Genomic DNA, 22,230 nt, shown 5'->3' with positions numbered 1-22,230 from the left:
GTATTGAAATGCCATTAAACTATTCCAGCCTCCCCAAAAAGAACATTACAATTTTTGTTTAACTTCTTTTTAGGTAAGAAAAAGATATTTATAAGTAATAATTATTGTATAGAAACATAATAAAACATTTCAAAAGAGAATATAAATAGATAAACTACTTTTATAAAGTATATTGATCTCAGAGGAGTGCATTCCATAGGACGTTACCCTATCGCATCCCCACTCACACTTTCAGGGCTGGGTGGTGTAGTTGGTTAAGTCGGCTCGTGTTCGGGCCTCTGATCTAGGCGGCCCAGGTTTGAATCCTTGCCAAACCTAGTTGCCTGGTGGGAGATGCAGTGTACTCCCATTAACACTATGCCATATGACCTAAGCTGTTGCAGCGCCTAATGGAGTTATTTCCATTTCCCACTCACTTGCATCTGTTGATCAGCTGGAGTGTACAAGTATAGCCACCCAGAGAAGACTGGCTACACTAATAATCACAGAAGAGCTTGTTGGCAGCCCTGTAAACATTATTCATAGAAAAGATGAAGTTTTAAGTAGGCAAGAGAGAGAGAGAGAGAGAGAGAGAGAGAGAGAGAGAGAGAGAGAGAGAGAGAGAGAGAGAGAGAGAGAGGCCATGCCACTGCTGCCACAGAGGTTTGTTTATGTTGTTCCCCCCCTTGGTGATAAGCGTCGGTGGAGGAGGTAGGTGGAGATGGGAGAAGTTTGATTTGCCTTTCAGTTACATACATATGTATACTTTATCAATCCATGAAAATATAGAAAATAAGAGCAAAAGTTTATTTAGTGTTCTTACCTTGGAGACAGAAGTTTTCAGCTAGTTTTGGTGAATGGCAGAGCAGGAAGGAGGGAGGGAGGAAGGAATGCAGGCACCATTTACACATAAACATTAAACATAAAACTGAAGTAAGTAAATAGCGTGAAAGTGATGAAAGAACAATCATAGTGCATGAGATTTGCGTGAAACACATAGATACTAACTCAGCTGAGGCTGGACCAATGCGCCGAGCTGCTGAATATAGCGGCAACATTCCCAAGCATGATTCATATCTCAAAATTTAGCTCGTATCTCAAAAAATTAAATGAAATAAATAACTGAATAAATAAAATAAAAACAAAACAAAACAAAAAAACAAAGATAAATAAAAAATAAGATATATGTAAAAAAGGACCAAATCATAGCTCATATCTAAAAAAAACTTGTATCTCAGGTAACTTGTTTCTCAAGGTACCACTGTACCAGGATTGTGGTATTTGCATCCTTGATTATTGTGGGATTTTCTTAAGTCTATAAATCACTGTCTTCATGTTCTACCTTCAGTCTGCATTTCATAATCTATTGAAAATTTCTTGAAGATTAGTGTTCGGTGTTCAAAAGATTCCTATTCTTTTATCTAAATTATTAAGTGTGGTATGTTAATGCATGTACATACAGTCAGGTCACTGTTAATGTGGAATTAAGGTTCCACAAACATTCCACATTAGACTTAATTTATGTTTGTTTTAATGAAAGCAATGGCAGAAAATTATTACGGTCCTGACTTGGCTGAGATAGACTTCCTAAAAGTTAAGATGAAATATTTCCTCACTACCTGCACCCAATTCTTATAGATATAACTGAAGAAAACAAATACATAGGAATTGATAAAAACATTAAGAGTAAAGTACAGTATAGTGACAGTCATTAAAAACCTGTGTCAGGCCATTGTTTACGCACATACACACACACACACACACACTAAAAGAAAAAAAATATAAAATATAGACCAAGAAGAGAAAAAGAAGAAATGAAATAAGTCAAAGACTTACTAAAAAATCTAAACGATGAAGATAGGCAGAACTTAGAAGAGGAAGTAGAAGAAATAAACAGAATGGGACGAAGGAACAACGAGACCAATTAAGGTACTACTAAAATCACGAAGCAGCAACAGAAGAAATGTTATATAGAACAACAAAACTCAGAGAAACAGAAGGCTGCAAGGATATCTTTATAAAGAAAAATAGAAATGAGGAAGAAAGGAAGAGATACAACAAACTGGCGGCAGCAGTAAGGGAAAAAAATAATGAAAGGTCAGAAGAGGAAAAAAAGGCATTTTTTTTTGGAGAATTCTAGGAGACAGGATAAGGAAATGGTATATAAATGAGAAGGAAGAGAAAAAAGTGGAACAAGTTTAACTAAAAATGATAAAGGCAAGAGACTAAAAATTATGTAAACGAACATAGACGGGGTTTTATCAAGTAAATTAGAATTAAGAGATTACATAAAGAAAGAAAACCAAGATATTGTATGCCTGGAACAAAACTAAATGAGGCAATCAAAATAGACTTGGATAATATGTATAATGTATGGAGAAGAGACAGAAGGGGTAAAGGAGGAGGAGTCGTGATAATGTTAAGGAAGGAGATGGTGATAAACCAAGTGGAATGTGGGGAAGGAAAAGCAGAAGTACTGTATGTTAAGATGCATATTAATCAAAAAGAGTTAACTATCATTGGAACATATGTGCCACCAAAACAAATTCATGGACCAATCAAGAATATAAAGACATGATAGATGACACAATAAGGAGTCTAACGAGAATCGTTAAAGAAAGGAGAAAAGTGATATTAGTAGGAGATTTCAACTGTAAAGAAGTGGACTGGGAAAATTATGAAAGTGGTATGGGGAAGAAGCCTGGGAGAAAGATTCCTGAACCTAATGATAGAAAATATGATGGACCAGAGAGTAAAGGAATGCACAACATTCAGAGGAAACGACGAGCGAGATTGGACCTAGTTTTACAAGGGTATGCAAATGAACGATGATATAAGATATAAATGCCTATTAGGAAAGAGTGACCATGTAATATTAGAAATGGATATAGAAGAGGGAAAGAAGATAGAGACGATTCATACAAAGGAGACCAATTAAATTACAGAAAGGCTGATATTGAGAACCTCAAGAACTATTTTAAAAACATAAACCGGGAGGAGATGGAAAACTCAGAGATGATGCAAGAGAAGTATAACTTAATTTTGGAAATATACAAAACAGGAGTCAGGGAATATGTCCAAAAATATAGACCTAAAGAAGAAGGAAAGAAAGATTGGTTTAATGCAAAGTGTGCCAGGGCAAAGGAGAAAAGAGATGGAGCATGGAAAAGGTGGAGGAGAAATAGAAATCCAGTAAATAAGGAAAACTTCAAGACAGCGAGAAATGAATATGTTCAGGTTAGGAAGGAAGAGGAAAAGAACTTTGAAAAGGACATTGTCGAAAAATGTAAGGAGCAACCAAAATTGTTCTACAGATTCATAAATGGAAAAATTAGGCAAAAAGAAACAATAGAAAGGTTAAAAGGTGAGAACGGGATGGTGGAAGACCCCATAAGTATGGCAGAACTATTAAATAATAAATTCCTGGAGGTCTTTACTAAGGAATCCAAATTTGAAAGACCACAGGGTAATAGAGAGACAGTCTATATGAAAGAGGTTAAAGTAACCAAGCTTGAAATAAAAGAGTTAATGAAGGAACTGGATGAAGGGAAGGCATTGGGACTGGATGAAGTCTCAGGCAGAATACTGAAAGAATGTAGGGAAGAACTAGCAAGTCCTATATACAACATCATGAAATGCTCAATAGAAAATGGAACATTACCAGTAGAATGGAAAAGAGCTGAGGTGGTTCCCATATATAAGAGCAGAAGAAAGGAAGAACCTTTAAATTACAGACTGGTATCACTAACTAGTGTAATATGCAAGATGTGCAAAAGAATAATAAAGAAACAATGGATCGAGTTCCTTGAAGACAACAAATTAATATCAGATAGCCAATTTGGTTTTAGAAAAATACGGTCGTGTGTAACTAATTTATTGAGTTTCTATTCTAGAATAGTTGATAGAGTACAAGAGAGAGAGGGATGGGTTGACTGTATTTATTTGGATTTAAAAAAGGCATTTGACAAAGTGCCACATGCAAGATTACTATGGAAGTTAGAGGAGAAGGGTGGCTTAAAAGGAAGCACATTGAGATGGATAGAAAATTATTTGAGGGGGAGAGAAATAAAGATGGTAGTTAAAGATATGAGGTCCAAGTGGAGAGCAGTAGAAAACGGAGTGCCGCAGGGATCAGTATTGGCACCAATACTTTTCCTAATTTATGTTAACGACATGCCAGAAGGAGTGAACAGTTACATAAATCTGTTTGCAGATGATACCAAACTGTGCAGAGTTATAAAGCAAAAAGAGGATTGTGAAATACTGCAAGAAGACCTAAATAAGATCTGGGAATGAAGTAAAAAGTGGAAATGGAATTCAATGTGAACAAAAGCCATGTCTTGGAAATGGGAAAGAGTGAAAGACGACCCGTGGGAATCTATAAGATGGGAGATGGAGTAGAACTGGAGGAAGTAAAAAAGGAAAAGGACTTAAGAGTGACAATGGAAGAAAACAATCAACTGGTAAGCCATATTGATAGAATTTTTAGAGAGACATATAATTTGCTAAGGAATATTGGAATACCATTTCACTACATGGACAAAGAAATGATGAAGAAATTGATAAGTACTATAATAAGACCCAGATTGGAATATGCAGGAGCAGTGTGGACCCCTCATAAAAAGAAACGCATAAGGAACTTGGAGAGACTACAAAAATGGCTACAAGAATGGTTCTGGAATTTGAAGGGATGACATATGAGGAGAGACTAAAGTCTATGGATCTACCAACCCTGGAACAAAGAAGGGAAAGAGGGGAACTGATACAAGTTTACAAATTGATCAACGGAATGGACCAAGTGGATAATGAGAAACTGATCCTGAGAGATGAATATGACATTTGAACCACAAGATCGCATAGTAAAAAGCTGAGAAAAGGAAGATGTCTGAGAGATGTTAAAAATATAGTTTCCATAAAGATGTATTGAGACATGTAACAGTTTAAATGAAGAAGTAGTGTCTGCAACGAATGTGCATACTTTTAAAGTAAGATTGGATAAGTGTAGATATGGAGATGGGGCCACACGAGCATAAAGCCCAGGCCCTGTAAAACTACATTTAGGTAAATACAACAACTATAGTCCTGCTCCTCCAACAATGTGGATTGGGTTACACTGTGTTGAACTCACAGTGGTGCTGCATGTCTCATAGCCAGCGATGCAGCAGAGTTCTAATATTAGTAAAACTTTAGCAAATATGGTCAGCAAATATACATATGCATTTAACCTTAGTATTACAACGTATGAGAGAACAGTAAACTTATTATTAATAATATATTCATAAGCCTGGCAAGAAACGTGGCATACATATTTTACAGTGTTGCTAAAAATAAATAACATACTTATAAAGAGGTTTCCTTGCGGTTTGGAATGGGTAAATAGTTCCATAGTTATAATTAGATTATATCGTGAAGGAAAGTACTTTAAAATAAGCTGATATAAGTAAGAAAAAAAACTACATTCAAATCCTCAGGAAACACCAATCAGATCCATACAGGTGATGGGAGGTCAGCTGGTGTCCTTGACCAGGAAGAAAGAGAAGGAGGAATTAGAGAGAGGGAGGAAGAGGGAGAGGGGGAGTAGCCAACGAGGGATTAAAGATATGGCAATGCTGTACTGCTATTTATGGAGTGAAATCCACATTGTTAGACGAGCAGGACTATATAGGTAAATACACACATAAGCCATATAGATAAAATCTTCAGAGAGACATATAATTTGCTAAGGAATATTGAATTAGCATTTCATTACATGGACAAAGAAATGATGAAGAAATTGGTAAGTACTATAATAAGACCCAGATTGGAATATGCAGGGGTAGTGTGGACCCCCCATAAAAAGAAACACATAAAGAAGCTGGAGACTACAAAAAATGACTACAAGAATGGTTCCAGAATTTGAAGGGATGACATATGAGGAGAGACTAAAGGCTATGGATCTACCAACTCTGGAACAGAGAAGGGAGAGAGGGGATCTGATACAAGTTTATAAGTTGATCAACGGAATGGACCAAGTGGATAATGAGAAACTGATCCTGAGAGAAGAATGTGACAGTTGAAGCACAAGATCACATAGTAAAAAACTGAGGAAAGGAAGATGTCTAAGAGATATAAAAAAAATACAGTTTCCCGCAAAGATGTGTTGAGACTTGGAACAGTCTGAGTGAAGAAGTGGTGACAGCAACGAGTGTGCATAGTTTTAAAGAAAAATTGGATAAGTGTAGATATGGAGACGGGGCCACAGAAAGCCCAGACCCTGTAAAGCTACAACTAGGTAAATACAACTAGGTAAAATACACACACACACACACACACACACCAGTGGGAATCTATAAGATGGGAGATGGAGTAGAACTAGAAAAAGTAAAAAAGGAAAAGAACTTGGGAGTGACAATGGAAGAAAATAATCAAGTTAGCCATATTGATAGAATTTTCAGAGACATATAATTTGCTAAGGAATATTGGAGTAGCATTTCACTATATGGACAAGGAAATGATGAAGAAATTGATAAGTACTAAAATAAGACCTAGATTGGAATATGCAGGAGTTGTGTGGACTCATAAAAAGAAACACATAAGAAAATTAGAGACTACAAAAATGGCTACAAGAATGGTTCCAGAATTTAAAGGGATGGCATATGAGGAGAGACTAAAGGCAATGGATCTACCAACCTTGGAGCAGAGAAGAGAGAGGGATCTGATACAAGTTTATAAATTGATTAACGGAATGGATGAAGTGGATAATGAGAAACTGATCCTGAGAGAAGAATATGACTTTAGAAGCACAAGATCGCATAGTAAGAAACTAAGGAAGGGACGATGTCTGAGAGATGTTAAAAATTTAGTTTCCAAAGATGTGTTGAGACTTGGAACAGTTTGAGTGAGGAAGTGGTATCAGCAAAGAGTGTACATAGTTTTAAAGAAAAATTGGATAAGTGTAGATATGGAGACGGGACCACACCAGCATAAAGCCCAGGCCCTGTAAAACTACAACTAGGTAAATACACACACACACACACACACACACACACACACACACACACACACACACACACACACACATCGTCGATGGCGGAGGTGGTCGCTGAGCTCAGAGCAATCATCTCTAATTCTACAGTTACCATTGCCTAAGAGTAACCAAGAGGTAAATTGAAAAGCTGTTTGAAAAGTATGGGTGCCTGGAAACGAGTTATGACAATGTAATGAAAGAAAGACTGTGCCGATATGAAGAAGGAAAATGAAGCACTGAAAGAGGAAGTTAAGCTAATTAAAGTGAATTGCGAAAATGTGGAGAATCTCTAGGAAAAGTGATGGAGAAGCAGGCTGAATGGAAAAAAGTCAGGAAGTGGAAAGAAAGGAGGTAAATTACAAAGTTGCAAGTCTGGAAAAGGAAATCAAAGAGTCTGGGAGAAAACTTTGGGCCTTGCTGAAATTATAGATCAACAGATCATAGAAGAGAAGATTGCTGAGAAAGTGGTGAAGGTTATTAAATCAAATGAGACATTGGTGAGGGAAACTGTAGACAAAAGAGATGTGTGGTGATATTTGGTGTGGAGGAGGATAAGACACCGAGTAAAATGGAGAGAGAAAAACATAAAAAGGTGATAAATAATATCATTAATGTGGTGCAGGAGGAGGAAAAGACCTAGTACAAGAAATAGAGGACTTCCATAGAATTGGAAAGTTCACAAGAGAAGGTATGAGGCCAATAAGAATCAAACTTAAGTCACAAAAGGATGTAGATGAATTGGTGGAGAAGTCATGGAGGCTAGCCCAGCAGGAAACAACAAGGAAGATTTGGTTGAGAAGAGATCTCGGTGAAAAGGAAAGAGAAATGTTAAATGAGTTGAGAAAGGAGGCTTTGAAAAAAATGAAGAGAGGACAGAAGAGGAGAAGAAAGAGTTTTTCTGGAGAATCTTGGATATGAGACTGAGGAAGTGGTTCATAACCCAGAAAAGTACAGCAAGAAAGGACTAAAGAAACTTACATATGAGCGAAATGTAATGTATTCCAACATAAATGGAGTGATATCGGGATTTTAGAACTCAACGATTACTTGAGGGACAAGAACCCAGATATTGTGGGTCTTACTGAAACAAAACTGAGAGAGGAGAAGACCTGATGATGGTTGGAGAAGGAAATATAATGTTTGGAAAAGAAATAGAGTAGGTAAGATGGGAGGAGGAGTGATGTTGCTGGTTAAAAAGATATAAAGGTGGATCAAGTGAAAGAAGGTATGGGAAAGGCAGAAGTGCTAAAGATCAGAGCAGAAACTAATGAAGGAAAAAGAGGCACTACATAGTGGTGTACGTACCACCTAAGACAAATGCATGGTCAGTACAGGAATATGAAGAAATGATAAGTGATACAGGAACATGTCTGGAAGAAATGTTGGGTGGCTGTGAACGAACTATAATGATGGGAGATTTTAATTGTAAAGAGGTGTGTTGGGAGGACTGGTCAATGGAAGGATCAGAGACAACATGGGAAATACACTATTGACACTGGCAATGGAAAATGTGTTAACTCAGTGGGTCAAAGAAGATACTAGGTTTGGAGGAGAGGGAGCATCGTCAAGACTGGACTTGGTCTTTAGTACAGAGCCAATGGTCATTGAGGAGATGAGGGTGGAGTGCCCTTTAGCAAAGAGTGATCATGCAGTTTTGGAGTTCAAGGTGATAGATGAAGAGAAATCTAGAAGAAATGAAGAATATAAAGTGGGAAGATGGAATTATGCCAAGACAGATTTTGGAAACCTAAAGAAATTCTTTCAAGAGACAAATTGGATGAAATTCAAGAGTGCTAAGGAGCAAATGAAAAGTGGAAGGAATTTATAAAAATATACAAAGAAGGTGAGAAAAATTTGTACCAATAAGACAACATAGAGAAGTTGGAAAGCAGGACTGGTTTAACGATAGATGTGAAAAGGCTAGAACAAGAAAAGAGGATGCATGGAAGAGGTGGAGAAGGAAAAGACGGATTAAGCAGTGGGAAAGTTACAAAAGAGCAAGAAATGAATATGTGTTGATTAGAAGAGAAGAAAGAAAGAAACAAGAAAAGGATATAATTGATAAATGTAAAGACCAACCAAGGCTTTTTACAGACATGTGAACAACAACATCAAAAATAGAGAAAGTATTGAAAGTTTAGAAGTAAATGGAGTATGCAGTGAAGATCCCAGGAAATGGCAGAGGCTATGAATGGATGCTTTCGGAAGGTATTCACAAAGGAGACTGCTTTTGACAAACCACTGGTAATGGAACAGAAAGGGATTATGAAGGAGTTTCAAGTAACTGTGGAGGAGATCAAGAATATGATGGGGAGTTTAGAAGTGAGAAAAGCTGTGGGACCTGATGGGGTATCAGGATGGATTTTAAGAGAATGCAGGGAGCAACTGGCAGAAAAAGTTTGTGAAGTAATTGATGCCTCATTAAGGGAAGGTGTAGTGCCCCAAGACTGGAAAAGAGCTAACATTGTCCCAATCTATAAATCAGGTAACAAGAGAGACCCATTGAACTATAGACCAGTGTCACTTACAAGTGTGGTAGCTAAGATGTGTGAGAGGGTGGTGAAGAATAGATGGACAGACTTCTTGGAGAAAATGACATACTTTGTGAGTGTCAATTTGGTTTTAGAAAAGGGCGTTCATGCACGACAAACCTGATATGTTACTATTCGAGGGTGATAGATGTAATACAGGAAAGAGATGGTTGGGCTGATGGAATATATCTGGATTTAAAAAAGGCCTTTGATAAGGTACCACACCGGAGACTGATCTGGAAACTTGAAATGGTAGGAGGAGTGCATGGCAGTTTACTAAAATGGATGGAAGACTTTTGGTAGGAAGAGAAATGAGAACAATAATTAAGGACAGACCATCAGAATGGGGCTTGGTGGAGAGTGGAGTTCCACAGGGATCAGTGTTGGCACCAGTAATGTTCGCGGTCTACATAAATGACATGGTGGATGGGGTGTCCAGTTATGTGAGCCTATTTGCAGACGATGCAAAATTGTTAAGAAAAGTGAGATGTGACAAAGATTGCGAACTACTCCAGGAAGACTTGGACAGAATATGGAAATGGAGCTGTACATGGCAAATGGAGTTCAACACGACAAAATGCAAGAAAATAGAGTTTGGCAAGAGTGAAAGAAGAATCAGGAGTATGTACAAGATAGGAAATGAAGACATAAAACCAGTCATGAAGAAAAGACCTTGGGGTGACAATTACCAATGACCTATCGCCAGAGAGACATATAAACAAAATAATTGGAGAAGTATTGAACTTATTGAGGAACATAAGAGTGGCGTTCGTATATTTAGATGAAGAAATGATGAAGAAAATAATTACTGCAATGATAAGACCGAGGCTTGAATATGCAACAATACAGTGGGCTCGAACTTAAAGAAACACATAAGGAAACTAGAGAAAGTACAGAGGGCTGCAACAAAAATGGTGCCTGACTTAAGAGATTTGACTTATGAAGACAGACTGAAAAGAATGCAACTTCCAACCCTGGAAAACAGAAGAGAAAGGGAGACCTGATAGCAATATACAGAGTGATGATTGGCATGGAAAAAATGGATAGGGAAGATCTGTGTATGTGGAATGAAAGAATGTCGAGAGGGCATGGGAAAAAACTAAAATGGCCACTTATAGGAGAGATGTGAAAAATATAGCTTCCCTCATAGAAGGGTGGAAGCATGGAATAGTTTAGACGTGGAAGTGGTCAACGCAAGGAATATTCATGATTTTAAGAAAAAGCTGGACATTAATAGATATGGAGACGGGACAACACGAGCATAGCTCTTTTCCCGTATGTTACAATTAGGTAAATACAATTAGGTAAATACACACACCGAGCATAGCTCTTTTCCCGTATGTTACAATTAGGTAAATACAATTAGGTAAATACACACACACACACACACACACACACACACTTGAAAAAGATATTGTAGACAAGAGTAAGGAACATCCAAAATTGTTTTACAGGTTCATAAATGGTAAACTTAAAAAGAGAGAGTCCATTGAAAGGTTAAAAGGAGAGCAAGGGATAGTAGATGACCCTAAAAATATCGCGGAATTGCTAAATAATAGGTTTCAACAAGTATTTACTAAAGAAACAATGTTTGTAAAGCCTCAGAATGTAGAAGGAAATGTGCACATGGATGACATTAAGATACCTAAAAAGGAGTTATATAAAATGTTGGAGGAACTTAAAGATGATAAAGCGATGGGACCAGATGAAGTTTCAGGCAAATTATTGAAGGAATGTAGAGAAGAATTGATAGATCCATTATATGATATTGTAAGGTGCTCATTAGAAACCAGGAAGTACCGGTAGAGTGGAAAAGAGCTGAAGTGGTGCCCATTTATAAGGGAGGCAGTAAGGAAGAGCCTCTTAACTATAGACCTGTGTCTTTAACAAGTGTGGTCGGTAAGATTTGTGAGAGGGTGATAAAGAAATATTGGATACGGTTCCTGGAGGATCATAAGTTATTATCGGATCATCAATTTGGCTTTAGGAAAGGGAGGTCATGTGTAACAAATCTACTGAGCTTTTATTCAAGAGTGGTTGACAAAATACAAGAGAGAGGGGGATGGATGGACTGTGTATATTTGGATTTGAAAAAGGCTTTTGACAAGGTACCTCACATGAGACTGCTATGGAAATTAGAGATTTATGGAGGACTGAAGGAAAAGTGTTAAAGTGGATGGAAAACTACTTGAGATGGAGGAGATGAGAACGGTAATAAGGGATGCAAAGTCGGACTGGTTGGTGGTGGAGAGTGGAGTCCCACAAGGTTCAGTGCTGGCACCAATACTTTTCCTTGTCTATATTAATGATATGCCAGAGGAGTAAACAGTTATATTAATTTGTTTGCGGATGATGCGAAGTTGTGTAGGTGTGTGAAGAGTGAAGAAGATTGTGAAATTTTACAGGCAGATCTGGATATGATTTGGGAGTGGAGCAAGAGGTGGGAGATGGAATTTAATCTGAGCAAAAGTCATGTAATGGAGATGGGGAAGAGTGGAAGACGGCCAAGAGGGTCATATAAGATGGGTGAAGGAGTAGTGTTGAAAAAGGTGGAAAAGGAAAAGGATTTGGGAGTGATAATACAAGACCATGGGCAGTTTGAGGCTCATATTGACAAGATGTTTGGAGAAACATATAATTTGATTAGAAATATTGGATTAGCCTTTCATTATATGGATAAAGATATGATGAAGAAATTAATTAGTACGGTAATTAGACCAAGATTGGAATTTGCTGGGGTGGTTTGGTCCCCTTATAAAAAGAAGCATATAAGGAAGTTGGAGAGATTGCAGAGAATGGCAACAAAAATGGTTCGGAATTGGCAGAAATGACCTATGAGGAGAGATTAAAAGAAATGAATTTGCTTACCTTGGAACAAAGAAGAGAAAGAGGAGATTTAATACAGGTTTATAAACTCTTGAATGGTTTGGATGAAGTGGATAATGAACAAATGATGTTGAGAGAGGAAATTTTAAATAGAACTACGAGATCGCATAGTAAAAAGATAGCCAAGGGAATATGCTTGAAGGATGTGAAGAAATATAGTTTCCCACAGAGATGTGTGGAGGTGTGGAATAGTTTGAGTGAGGAGGTGGTGTCAGCGAGGAGTGTGCATAGTTTTAAAGGAAAGTTGGATGTGTGTAGATATGGAGACGGGGCCACACTAGTATGATGCCCAGGTCCTGTAAAATTACAACTAGGTGAATACACACACACACACACACACACACACACACACACACACACACACACACACACACACACACACACACACACACACACACACACACACACACACACACACATAGTTGGGGCAGTGGTAGCAGCTCATTCCCTTTCCTCAATCAGTCACTAAACTGGTATCACTGTGGACAATGGCAGTGGAATCTGCCCAGTGTCTCATGTGACATTGTTACCCTACTTTGCATTTACAGACTTGTCAGCAACTTGCTTTGGCCCATCCCCACATTCACGTTTTGAATTTTATGTGTTTCAGCATCATTGGGAGGTAGATTGATTCTCATATTGGATGCAGTTTGTGTTAGCGTATTGCATGTTAGCAGTGATTTGACTGTAAATCTAAATTGGGAGATGCTCAGTATATTTGGATGTATGCATGCAATGTCTATGGGCAAAATTTTCTTGGATTTCCTTTTGCAAAATATTATTTGATTCTTGGTTTCATTGTTTAATTTTTATAAACCTCATGTATGTGTTAATGTGAAGTTAAAAGTTAAACTTGACTCAGTAGTAGTAGAGTTTGGCACACTATCACACTATCTCTGAAATAGTTATTCTTAGAGTAGAGTCTCTTTGTTACATCAGGAACTACAAAGATTATATTCCATAATTAAATGTTTGGGAAAAAAAAAACTTAGCTATGCTACTAATATAGTATGTCCTTGTAATATTCCTTGGAGTATTTTTTTTCTGACAATGGTTGGGCTCTCCTTAGTAAGGATAGATGCCTTATACCAAACTTTTTTTTTCAAGATTGCAGCTGGGCTGATGACCTGCCTACCCTTATCCATTGTTCCTCTTTTCCAAATATTGATAGAGATTTACAGATACAGTGTATATTTACCCCTTAGGCTTTACTGGGCTTCTGTGGATAAGTGTCATTTGTCATGGGCCATAACTCAATTGTTGATATGTTCAGCTATGGAGTGCACTCATTTGTCTGACTGGTGTGGTATTTTTGTACAGGATTATGAGGCCTTGTTCACACAGGGTGGTTTGCACCGCACGGTGGGAAACATGCAGTAGCATTTTCAGTGATAGCCTATGGAGTCGTTCACACTCAGTGGTTTGGAAACGCAGCTGTTTCCAAACCGCTGGAAGATTTTCCTCGCCACCGCATGGCTTGCCAGCGTGTCGAAATACACACAAACATATTACATCGTTCACGCAGGGCGGTGCACCGCGCTGTTTGAGGCCACTGAGCGACATTATTGGCTGTATGCCACTCAATGAGAGAACAGGATGTGCGTTACTATGACAATCTTAGGCTCTGCCCGTGATGTGTCACGTAATACCATTCAGTGACTGCAGTACCGCTGTCTGCTTAGGAGTGGAGAGGGATCAGTTTGACACTTATTTATTAATCAGTGAAATTGGAAAATGCCCTTTGACATGTTTGGCACTGAAGGAAATCGTACATACGTATGTGTGCTATGGAAAGAGCATACTAGTATATAAAGTGCGTGACCTTTATTTTTTTCTTGCTCTGTATTTTCACTTCAAGAAATGAATATTTTGTTTGTATCCAATTTACTGGCAACTGGAACTTTATATGTCACTTTTTTTCTTTTTGGTTTTATATATGAATATTTTTTTTAGTAAAACTAAAAATAAAGGACATCTTAATGTCATGACAAGTTTGTGTTGTGGGCAGATGGAATTCGTCATCCTAGTGTTGCTTGACGATACATCCTCTTGATTAGTTCTAGCAAGTTGTCAAATGATTTCATGCTGTCTCGAGGAAGGATACAGGGTGATAAACATGCCGTAAGTCTGTCATGTAGAATTGGATGAACCCAATGTTACCTTTGCCTCTGCTTGCACTGTTTCAAGCGGCAATGCAACAACCAAACACACACTACTTCCTCCACATTCATCCTGACACTGTATAATATGCCTGCAAAAAAAAAAGTGAGTCAACTGCCACGGTTACGCCGCGGCGTAAAACGCCTAGTGTGAATGATACCAGCGTAAAATGCATGGCAGCCGCTGTGGTGGAAACCGCCTTGTGTGAACAAGGCCTTAGGAATGGGAATATTTTGTTCCCACTTGACATAAATTCTAATTTTATTTAGACACCTTTGAGATTTGCTGTGGGTATTGATGCCCTACTAATGGTGGACCTAGATATGGGGATGGTATTTGGTATGAAAATGAAGAGGTTTGATTCTAAGATATCAAAATTACTCAGCCCAACCAGTCATCATGTATATGTTATATCTAACACAACCACATCATAAATGTTATTTTCTTGGTTTACTGTCAGCATAACTGTTCTAGTATGTTTTTCTAGCTGTCCTTTTATGAAAGACATTCACAACAACAGTTCCCAAGTGCCAAATCAGAGTCCTTCATTAGGAAGTACTATCCTATCCTTGATTAGACTAGGAAAACCAGACAGAAAACTGAAAAAGAAAGAAGTTTGGTTTATGTAGTTTAAGGCTTGTGTTAATTTGCATAACCTTCAGGTGCAAGGACACCATGTGATCTCAGTGTTGTGGCATCTTCCTTTGATTGATTACTAGTGATATGGAAGCAGCAAGTTAATTCTTATAATGTCGGTAAGCACAGAGTAAGTCAACAAAGGCAAGGGACTGTTCTCTTCAGTAGCATAATGTTGGTGCTTACTAGGGTGGTTGCAATTTCTAGTGAAATTTGGCTTATGACACAATCTAGGAATGGAATTTAGCATAACATGAGGATCCCCTGGATACTATATTGCTATCCCTAGGCTGGTATTATGCTAATGGCGATGTCCATCGCTCTTATAATCCCTTCTTACTGTTTAAGGGATTTGTCTTGAAATGACATTGTGAAGCTTCAATATTGCTAATATGACTGGCTTTGAGCATGGTGTCTCTGAGGTAGTGGTCCAAACCACCATACAGGATTTAGTTTAAGGTTTTACCAACCATCTTGCTTTAGATTTTGCATTTTTATACAATTTCCATTCCTTATAATAAATTACATGATTTTCTATATTGAGAAGAGAATGGAATATTTTACATCTATCATAAAGAAGAGTAAAGGATGACTGACAGATGATTATAGATTAAAAGGAAGGAATTACATATAAATCTTCCTACAGACTAGTGTAGTTATATGAGAACAAACATATACATAAAGAAGCTAAACAGCCTTGGTTTCAAAACATCTATATGTATATAGCTCATCTACCTGGAGTGGATTGATCACCAACATTCAAGATTCCTAATTTCAATTTTTTCTAGATTACATAGACTTATTTTTGTATTTTCAGGTGTTTTAAGAGTCATTTTTCATTTATTAATTTAATTTAATGAATTATCTGTTTATTTTATTTTATTGATTTTTCAGACTTAGATTTTGGGTATGGTTTTGCAGAATCAAGTAAGCATGAAACTTGGTACACTACTGTACATATGAATGATGTACATATCTATTTTTTCTGATGTGTCTATTTTTTGTGACTGTACTTAATTAACCAATTTTTTTTTCATTAGAATTTTTTTATTAACTCAAAAGAAAACATGTATAGTAGTTCACATTACATTTATTAACATCTCTTCCTCTTCCCATTTCTTTTTGCCCTCTCGTTCTGTGATCTCAGAACCGTTGTTACTTAGAGGGTTTAGGCCATGTACAAGGAACACCATCCTGTGGGAAGGTGAGAAGAAAGTAGACATGTGCTGTATTGTGCTATTTTTATGAGGTTTTATTAAAATGATAGTTAATTTTTGTAACTGGAGCATGTGTATTTGTAGAAAATATAAAGGTAACATGTAACACAATCAAGTTTACTAGTCTATACAGGCAGTATTTGTAGTGCTAAGAACATCCACTGAGAAGGTTTGTTTTGATCACATACCTTTTTGCATCTACATGAAATATTTGTAGCCAACAAAAATGCAAAGTAGCTTAGTTTCATTATTCATGTGTAGTATCTGTAAGTCTGATGGTGTTCTTTGACCTCCTGATTGGCTGAGGTTGAAGCTCACTAAGTTTTTTTGGGGGGCTCAGCTCTTTTCCTTCTGCTGGTTGGTTAGCAGAGCATGTAGTTCATTGTTGTTTTGCAGTAAGAGATGGATTATCTGGTATATCTTATGCCATTTTGAGCTGACCTCCACTCTGTACATGTAAGACTTTTCTCACTTGGGCATGGCTATGTTGCTAAATACTTGATTTGCCTCATTCACTAATTGACAGTTGAATGTTTATGGACTAGAAATTTAATAATTGAAGTTGAATAGTACTGAATGTATTCAAGATGAAAGAAATCTACTCTAGAGGATAAAGTATATCTTTATCCAAGTTTTAAAATTTCATGTTGTTTTGTTCGGACTGATCAAGTCATGATGAAATGAAATATCATGTTAAAAGAGATGCTGGGTTTTTTTATTTATTTATTTTTGTATTTGATTTTATAAGAAGCATGCAGTCCTCCTATGCATAAATTTATGCCATCCTTTATGTAAATTATCTTTTTTTGCAGAAAAAAAGTAACCACATATTGTCTCTAATCAGAAATGTGGTAACTTCATATATTCAAGAGGCCCTTTTTCATCCTTATTTACTGCTGCCTCTATCCATATATCAGAAAATTTTACAAAAGTTGAAATGAGTCCAGCTTATCAACTCCCACAATCAGTAAGCAAAACCTCTTCAAGTGACAACTTGTTTGATGTTGGATTTTAAAAATTTGTCACTGCTTTTGCCTTGAAGGAAATCATGTTGTCTAAAGAATATCAATCAAATATTTCAGTTTGGAAAGCTACTCAAAATTTAAAAAGTTAGGTGACAATTCAAATCTTATAAGATAAAATCCTCTCTTGATCATGCACTTTCAGTACATGTTTAGATGCAGTAGGCTCAATACTTATGTGATAATTCATTAGAGAAACAAACATACATAAATGGAAAACACATAAATGGAATTAGAAGTCTCAGAGAAAAAGTTGAATTTGGGAGTAAACACAATTATTTCTTATATTCATAATCATTGCAACATTAGTACTCCTGCAATATTAAGAACCTATTTTTTCATAGAAAATTGTAGTTATCAACCAAAAAACAATTTAGAAATAGATGTTAATAACAGAAGGAAACATGGCATGGATGGTATTTCATGGCTGTCTATGATATCATAAGGTGTTTTCAGTAGTGTCACGGTAAGGTCAAACGCTCCAGTGTCCACGTTGGACAGACACTGTTGTAGCTGCCAGATTACTGCCATCTCAATCCCTGGTAAAAGCTAATGTACACATCAGTCGACAGAGTGAGCGCTGTGGTCAAGATATAAAGTAGCGAGATGGAGGGGTTTGAAGATTTATTCCTTAATGAGGAATATTATAGGTCACTAGTGCTTCATCCTTTGTATATGCTAAGAGCAAGCAACCCAGTATTCCTCAAAAACAGCGGGTCTTCAGTCCTTGGAAGATGTACAATGTTTTGATCTGCTTGGTCTGGTTTTGAGGGTGTTCCATCGGAGATGTATGGCTGCGGGTTTCTGACGCCTGTACGATTGAATTACTGCAACATTTAGTAGATAATATGTTTTAATATCATCTATTATTTTATGCTATAAAGATTTGCAGCAATCTTATTATTTTATTCACTTAATAATAGAAAAAAAGCAATTATTGTATCAAAGTCACGATAAAAAGCATGGAATTGGACAACACCCACAGCAAGGATGGCTACCACCAGCTCATTATTTTATTTCATGCCTTATGTTTGATTCTGGTTCTCTTCAGTATGCCACACAATATGTAAACTTAAATTTTTATCTGTAGTACCCACTTCCATGGCATAGCATCTCTTATTATTCAGTTTTATTTGAAATATAACTCCTTTGTGATTTTATTTGCCTGGATTGATGGAGTTGCTGCAGGCTGATTGGCTGAAATACGTTTGCCAAACATGGTCAAACACAAAGCAAATGCTTTGGAGAGGTGTTTGGAAGTGTTTGCTATAACTTGCCTCTGTTTGAGACTGTTTGCCCCCTGCCTCTCCACTACTGAAAATGCATATAATGTCCCACCAATTTTTGGATCCTCCTGACTCCATTTGTCAGTCAGATTATCCATTGGTATTGCTCCAGAATACTTTATTGTATCTACACCTCGAATGTAGCCTTCAAAATTGAGATATCTCATAATAGATACAGCATCATCTTGATATTGCAGTTTTGGCCATGACTTTTGATTACAACTCAGGTTAGGTTGGCTGAAGAATTTGAGTTAGCAGGCCACTATGAATGAGTTTCATTATGAGTATTGACTTCTTGTCATAATTCTTTTTTTACATGTTTTACATGTTTTGTTTAATATAGTAATGAATGTTGTTGATGGCTTATATAACATGTTATATGACACTTTCCTATAGCTTCTCTATCTATCCAAGATGACACATGTCTGTCATAGTTCCCCTTCTTTATTGACATGCTTAGGGCTTGGTACTTAAGACAACTACATTTTTACATAGAATAACACTTTTACATTTTCCTCCTTGGCTTATAGGCATGATAGGAAAGGAGAGGCATCTCAGGAGCTCAGGCTGTCTAATAGGAAAAAAACAAAAAAAATGTGGTAATCAGTAGCTGACAGTCAAGGACAAAGTGAACTAGATTGCTGTGTTGAAATTAAAGTACCAAACATAGAGAGGATTTTATAAGATTGTAACTGAGTGTCAAGTGATGTGTAAAGCTTTGTGGATCATCACATTGATGAATTCTATTCTGTTCACACCAACAACTATTGGAGTTTGTTGTCACCATTACCTCTGCATCATATCGTTAGTGTAACCAACACCACAAGCACCTTAGTATCACCACTGCCACTTAATTCTATCACCACCATTCCCATAACATTTTCTACCACCTCCATACATTGTTTTAGTAGTGACAATGGAGGAACAGATTAATTACATTTTTTTTATTCACAGCTTAGAGTGAAACCACTTGTAGTGTGAAATATCTATTCACTGAGTCACTGGGAACAATGATCCCTTGGCAATGCTGTGTGGCAGGACAGCCATGCTCATCTACTTTGTGAAACCTGCATGGTTTTGGTTTGCATGTTATTTCGTACCTTGCCATTTCTTTTTAGTTTGGTGTGCAGCGTTTGGTGGATGTGTAGTCCAGTGTGATGGCTAGGAGGGTTACTATTAGGGAGAATGTAATAGTTGTGGTTGTTTTCTCAACAAATTGCTTTAACTTCTGATGGACACAAACACACTCATGCCTGTGTGAGCCAATATCTGCTTGATGGGAATGCCTGTCTTATACAAGGCAGTCACAATTGTTATGCTCTCCCTAGTAGTATTGTTCCTGGCCATCACACTGGACTCTGCTCACACTAAATGTCATGGATCAAATAAAAAAAAAAAAAAAAAAAAAAGAAAGAAAAATGGCTAGGCACAGGCAACACTTGAACCAAAACATCTTTTCTCTTCTCTCCTACTTTACTTTCTTTGCTTTCAATATAAAACTGGATTTGCTAAATTAATTGGCATCCTACTTTTATGAATCATACATTCAACAACCTGACATTATTTTGATACTCAATCACTCTTCCATGTTCATTATTGTTGCATTGGATTTCAAAGTATGAAGTCTTCATGTACATAAACAACTGCAATTAACTGCATACATATGTCCAGCATAGCAACACATCAACATGGTGATGTAAAGTTAGATGAATTTCAGTTATTTTTTATTTATTTATTTTTTTTCATTCTTTGTGCAAGTGCATGAATGTAGTGGGAAGATAATCAGAAAAGTTTTACAGAAAGGAAAGTTGTGGAAACCTCATGACAATGAATTAAGGAGGGTAAGCATGGCAGTATGTAAAAGAAGCACAGTGGGATAATGGAAGTAGAGTTTGGGGGTATATGCTATAGCTGTGCATGGCCTCAGCTCTCATCTTGTCTTATTGACTTTTTGTGCCTGTGGTGGTTGATATCTTTTATTCTAGGACAAGGTCATTGTAACATTTGGTTTTCACAGTTTGCCCTCCTGATGTTTCCTCCGATAATGATTTATTGTCCAGCCAGAAGGAAGGATGATTAGCTGGGTAAACTGTGCCAACAGTCTTAGCCCAGATTCAAACCAGGGCCAGCAGATTTGTAGCAAGGCACATTTGCCACTGTACCACTAAGATGCTTGAAGGACAGTTAAATGCATAATGCCACCATTTAGCAAGAATATCCTTTAAAAAAATCAGACTTGTGTTTGTGCAGTAAGAGATAATTGCTCAAGACGTACTGGAATAGATAGCAGAATTTCAGATAATTTTATTGGAAAGTTTTGTAGATTTAAGAAGAGATTAAGTATGGATTGTTGAGAGTCATGCATGCAGCATCAGGTGAGGTTGGGTGAAAATGAGATGATAAAAAAAGAAAGAAAGAAAGAAAGAAAGAAAGAAAATGACGTGGATGTGACAATCTCTTTGTAAAACAGAAGATTAAAGTGTTACATAATTTTAGAGTCAAGAGTAAAGCAAGAAAACTAGTGTGACAGCAGCAACTGGAGACTACTCACTTGATTATTCCTTTGAAGGAGCTGTAAGGAATCTAATTCTTCAACAGATTGTAGTTGTACTTTTATGCACTTGAAGTATTGGTATTAATGTTTAGGTAGTATGATATGTAAAATATGAAATTTTCTTTATTATGTTTTTCTTACAGTTTGCTGAAAGTGTGGAAATATTCAGAGATTATGGCTTCTTTTATCGGATATGGTACATGACCCCAGTTTTCTTCAACTTCCGCATGCGCATCTACGCTGGGTTTGTCCTCTCTGAGTGTGTATGCATCATGGCTGGCTTGGGAGCTTATCCTAGTGTTTGTGAGCCCAAGCCTGGCCGAGGTCCTACCAAGTATCAGCCCTTGGATTCATTGTAAGTGTTTGTCCTATTCATTGTTGATCTGAGTTTCATGATGTGTATCTGATAACTACATTACCATAAATATTGAAATAAGAATTAAGTTTAAGTTTTCAGAGGTAGTAAAGAGACAAATTCAGGAAAAAACGAAAGACATTGTTATACAAGTAATTAAAGAAAAGGAAGATCTATTGAGAGATACAGTGGATAAGAGGATATGTTTCTTGATTTTGGGGATGAAGGAAAAGAAAAATCCAAATAAGTTCAGTATGAGTATGAGTATGAAGAGAGAGAATTGGCTAAAACTATTATCAAACAGGTCCAGGAGAGCAACCAGGAGCTGGAACAGGAGAGAAGTGATTAGGTTGGGAAGATTAGTGAGGAGGGTAGGAGACTAATGAAAGTGAGAATGAGATTTCAGGTGGCAGTAGAAGAAATTATGACAAGGAAAGGGAAGCTGGCCAATGATACTGAACATCAAGATATTTGGATCAAACGAGACATGACCCTAGAGGAGAGAGAAAAAGAGAAAGTGCTAAGAAATGAAGCTAAGGAAAAAAACAAGAAAAGGACAGAAATCGAGAAAAAGAATTTCTACTGGAGGGTTCTGGAT

At 37.0% G+C, this 22,230-nt stretch overlaps 1 protein-coding gene across 1 annotated transcript in view; it reads left to right on the top strand.

Moving 5' to 3' along the window:
* The window catches only part of LOC123520215 (lysophospholipid acyltransferase 7-like), a 110,223-nt gene that overhangs the window by 31,798 nt on the left and 56,195 nt on the right, over positions 1-22,230 (top strand). The window contains exon 5 of the mRNA XM_045282298.1: positions 21,421-21,632. Within this exon, the coding sequence (XP_045138233.1) occupies positions 21,421-21,632 (212 nt within the window). The remainder of the gene's footprint in view (positions 1-21,420; positions 21,633-22,230) is intronic.

This window comes from Portunus trituberculatus, chromosome 46 (assembly GCF_017591435.1).
Source record: "Portunus trituberculatus isolate SZX2019 chromosome 46, ASM1759143v1, whole genome shotgun sequence".
In the NCBI taxonomy this organism is placed as follows: domain Eukaryota; kingdom Metazoa; phylum Arthropoda; class Malacostraca; order Decapoda; family Portunidae; genus Portunus; species Portunus trituberculatus.
The sequence above is the reverse complement of the archived record's forward strand: the minus strand, read 5'-3'. Positions and strand labels throughout refer to the sequence as shown.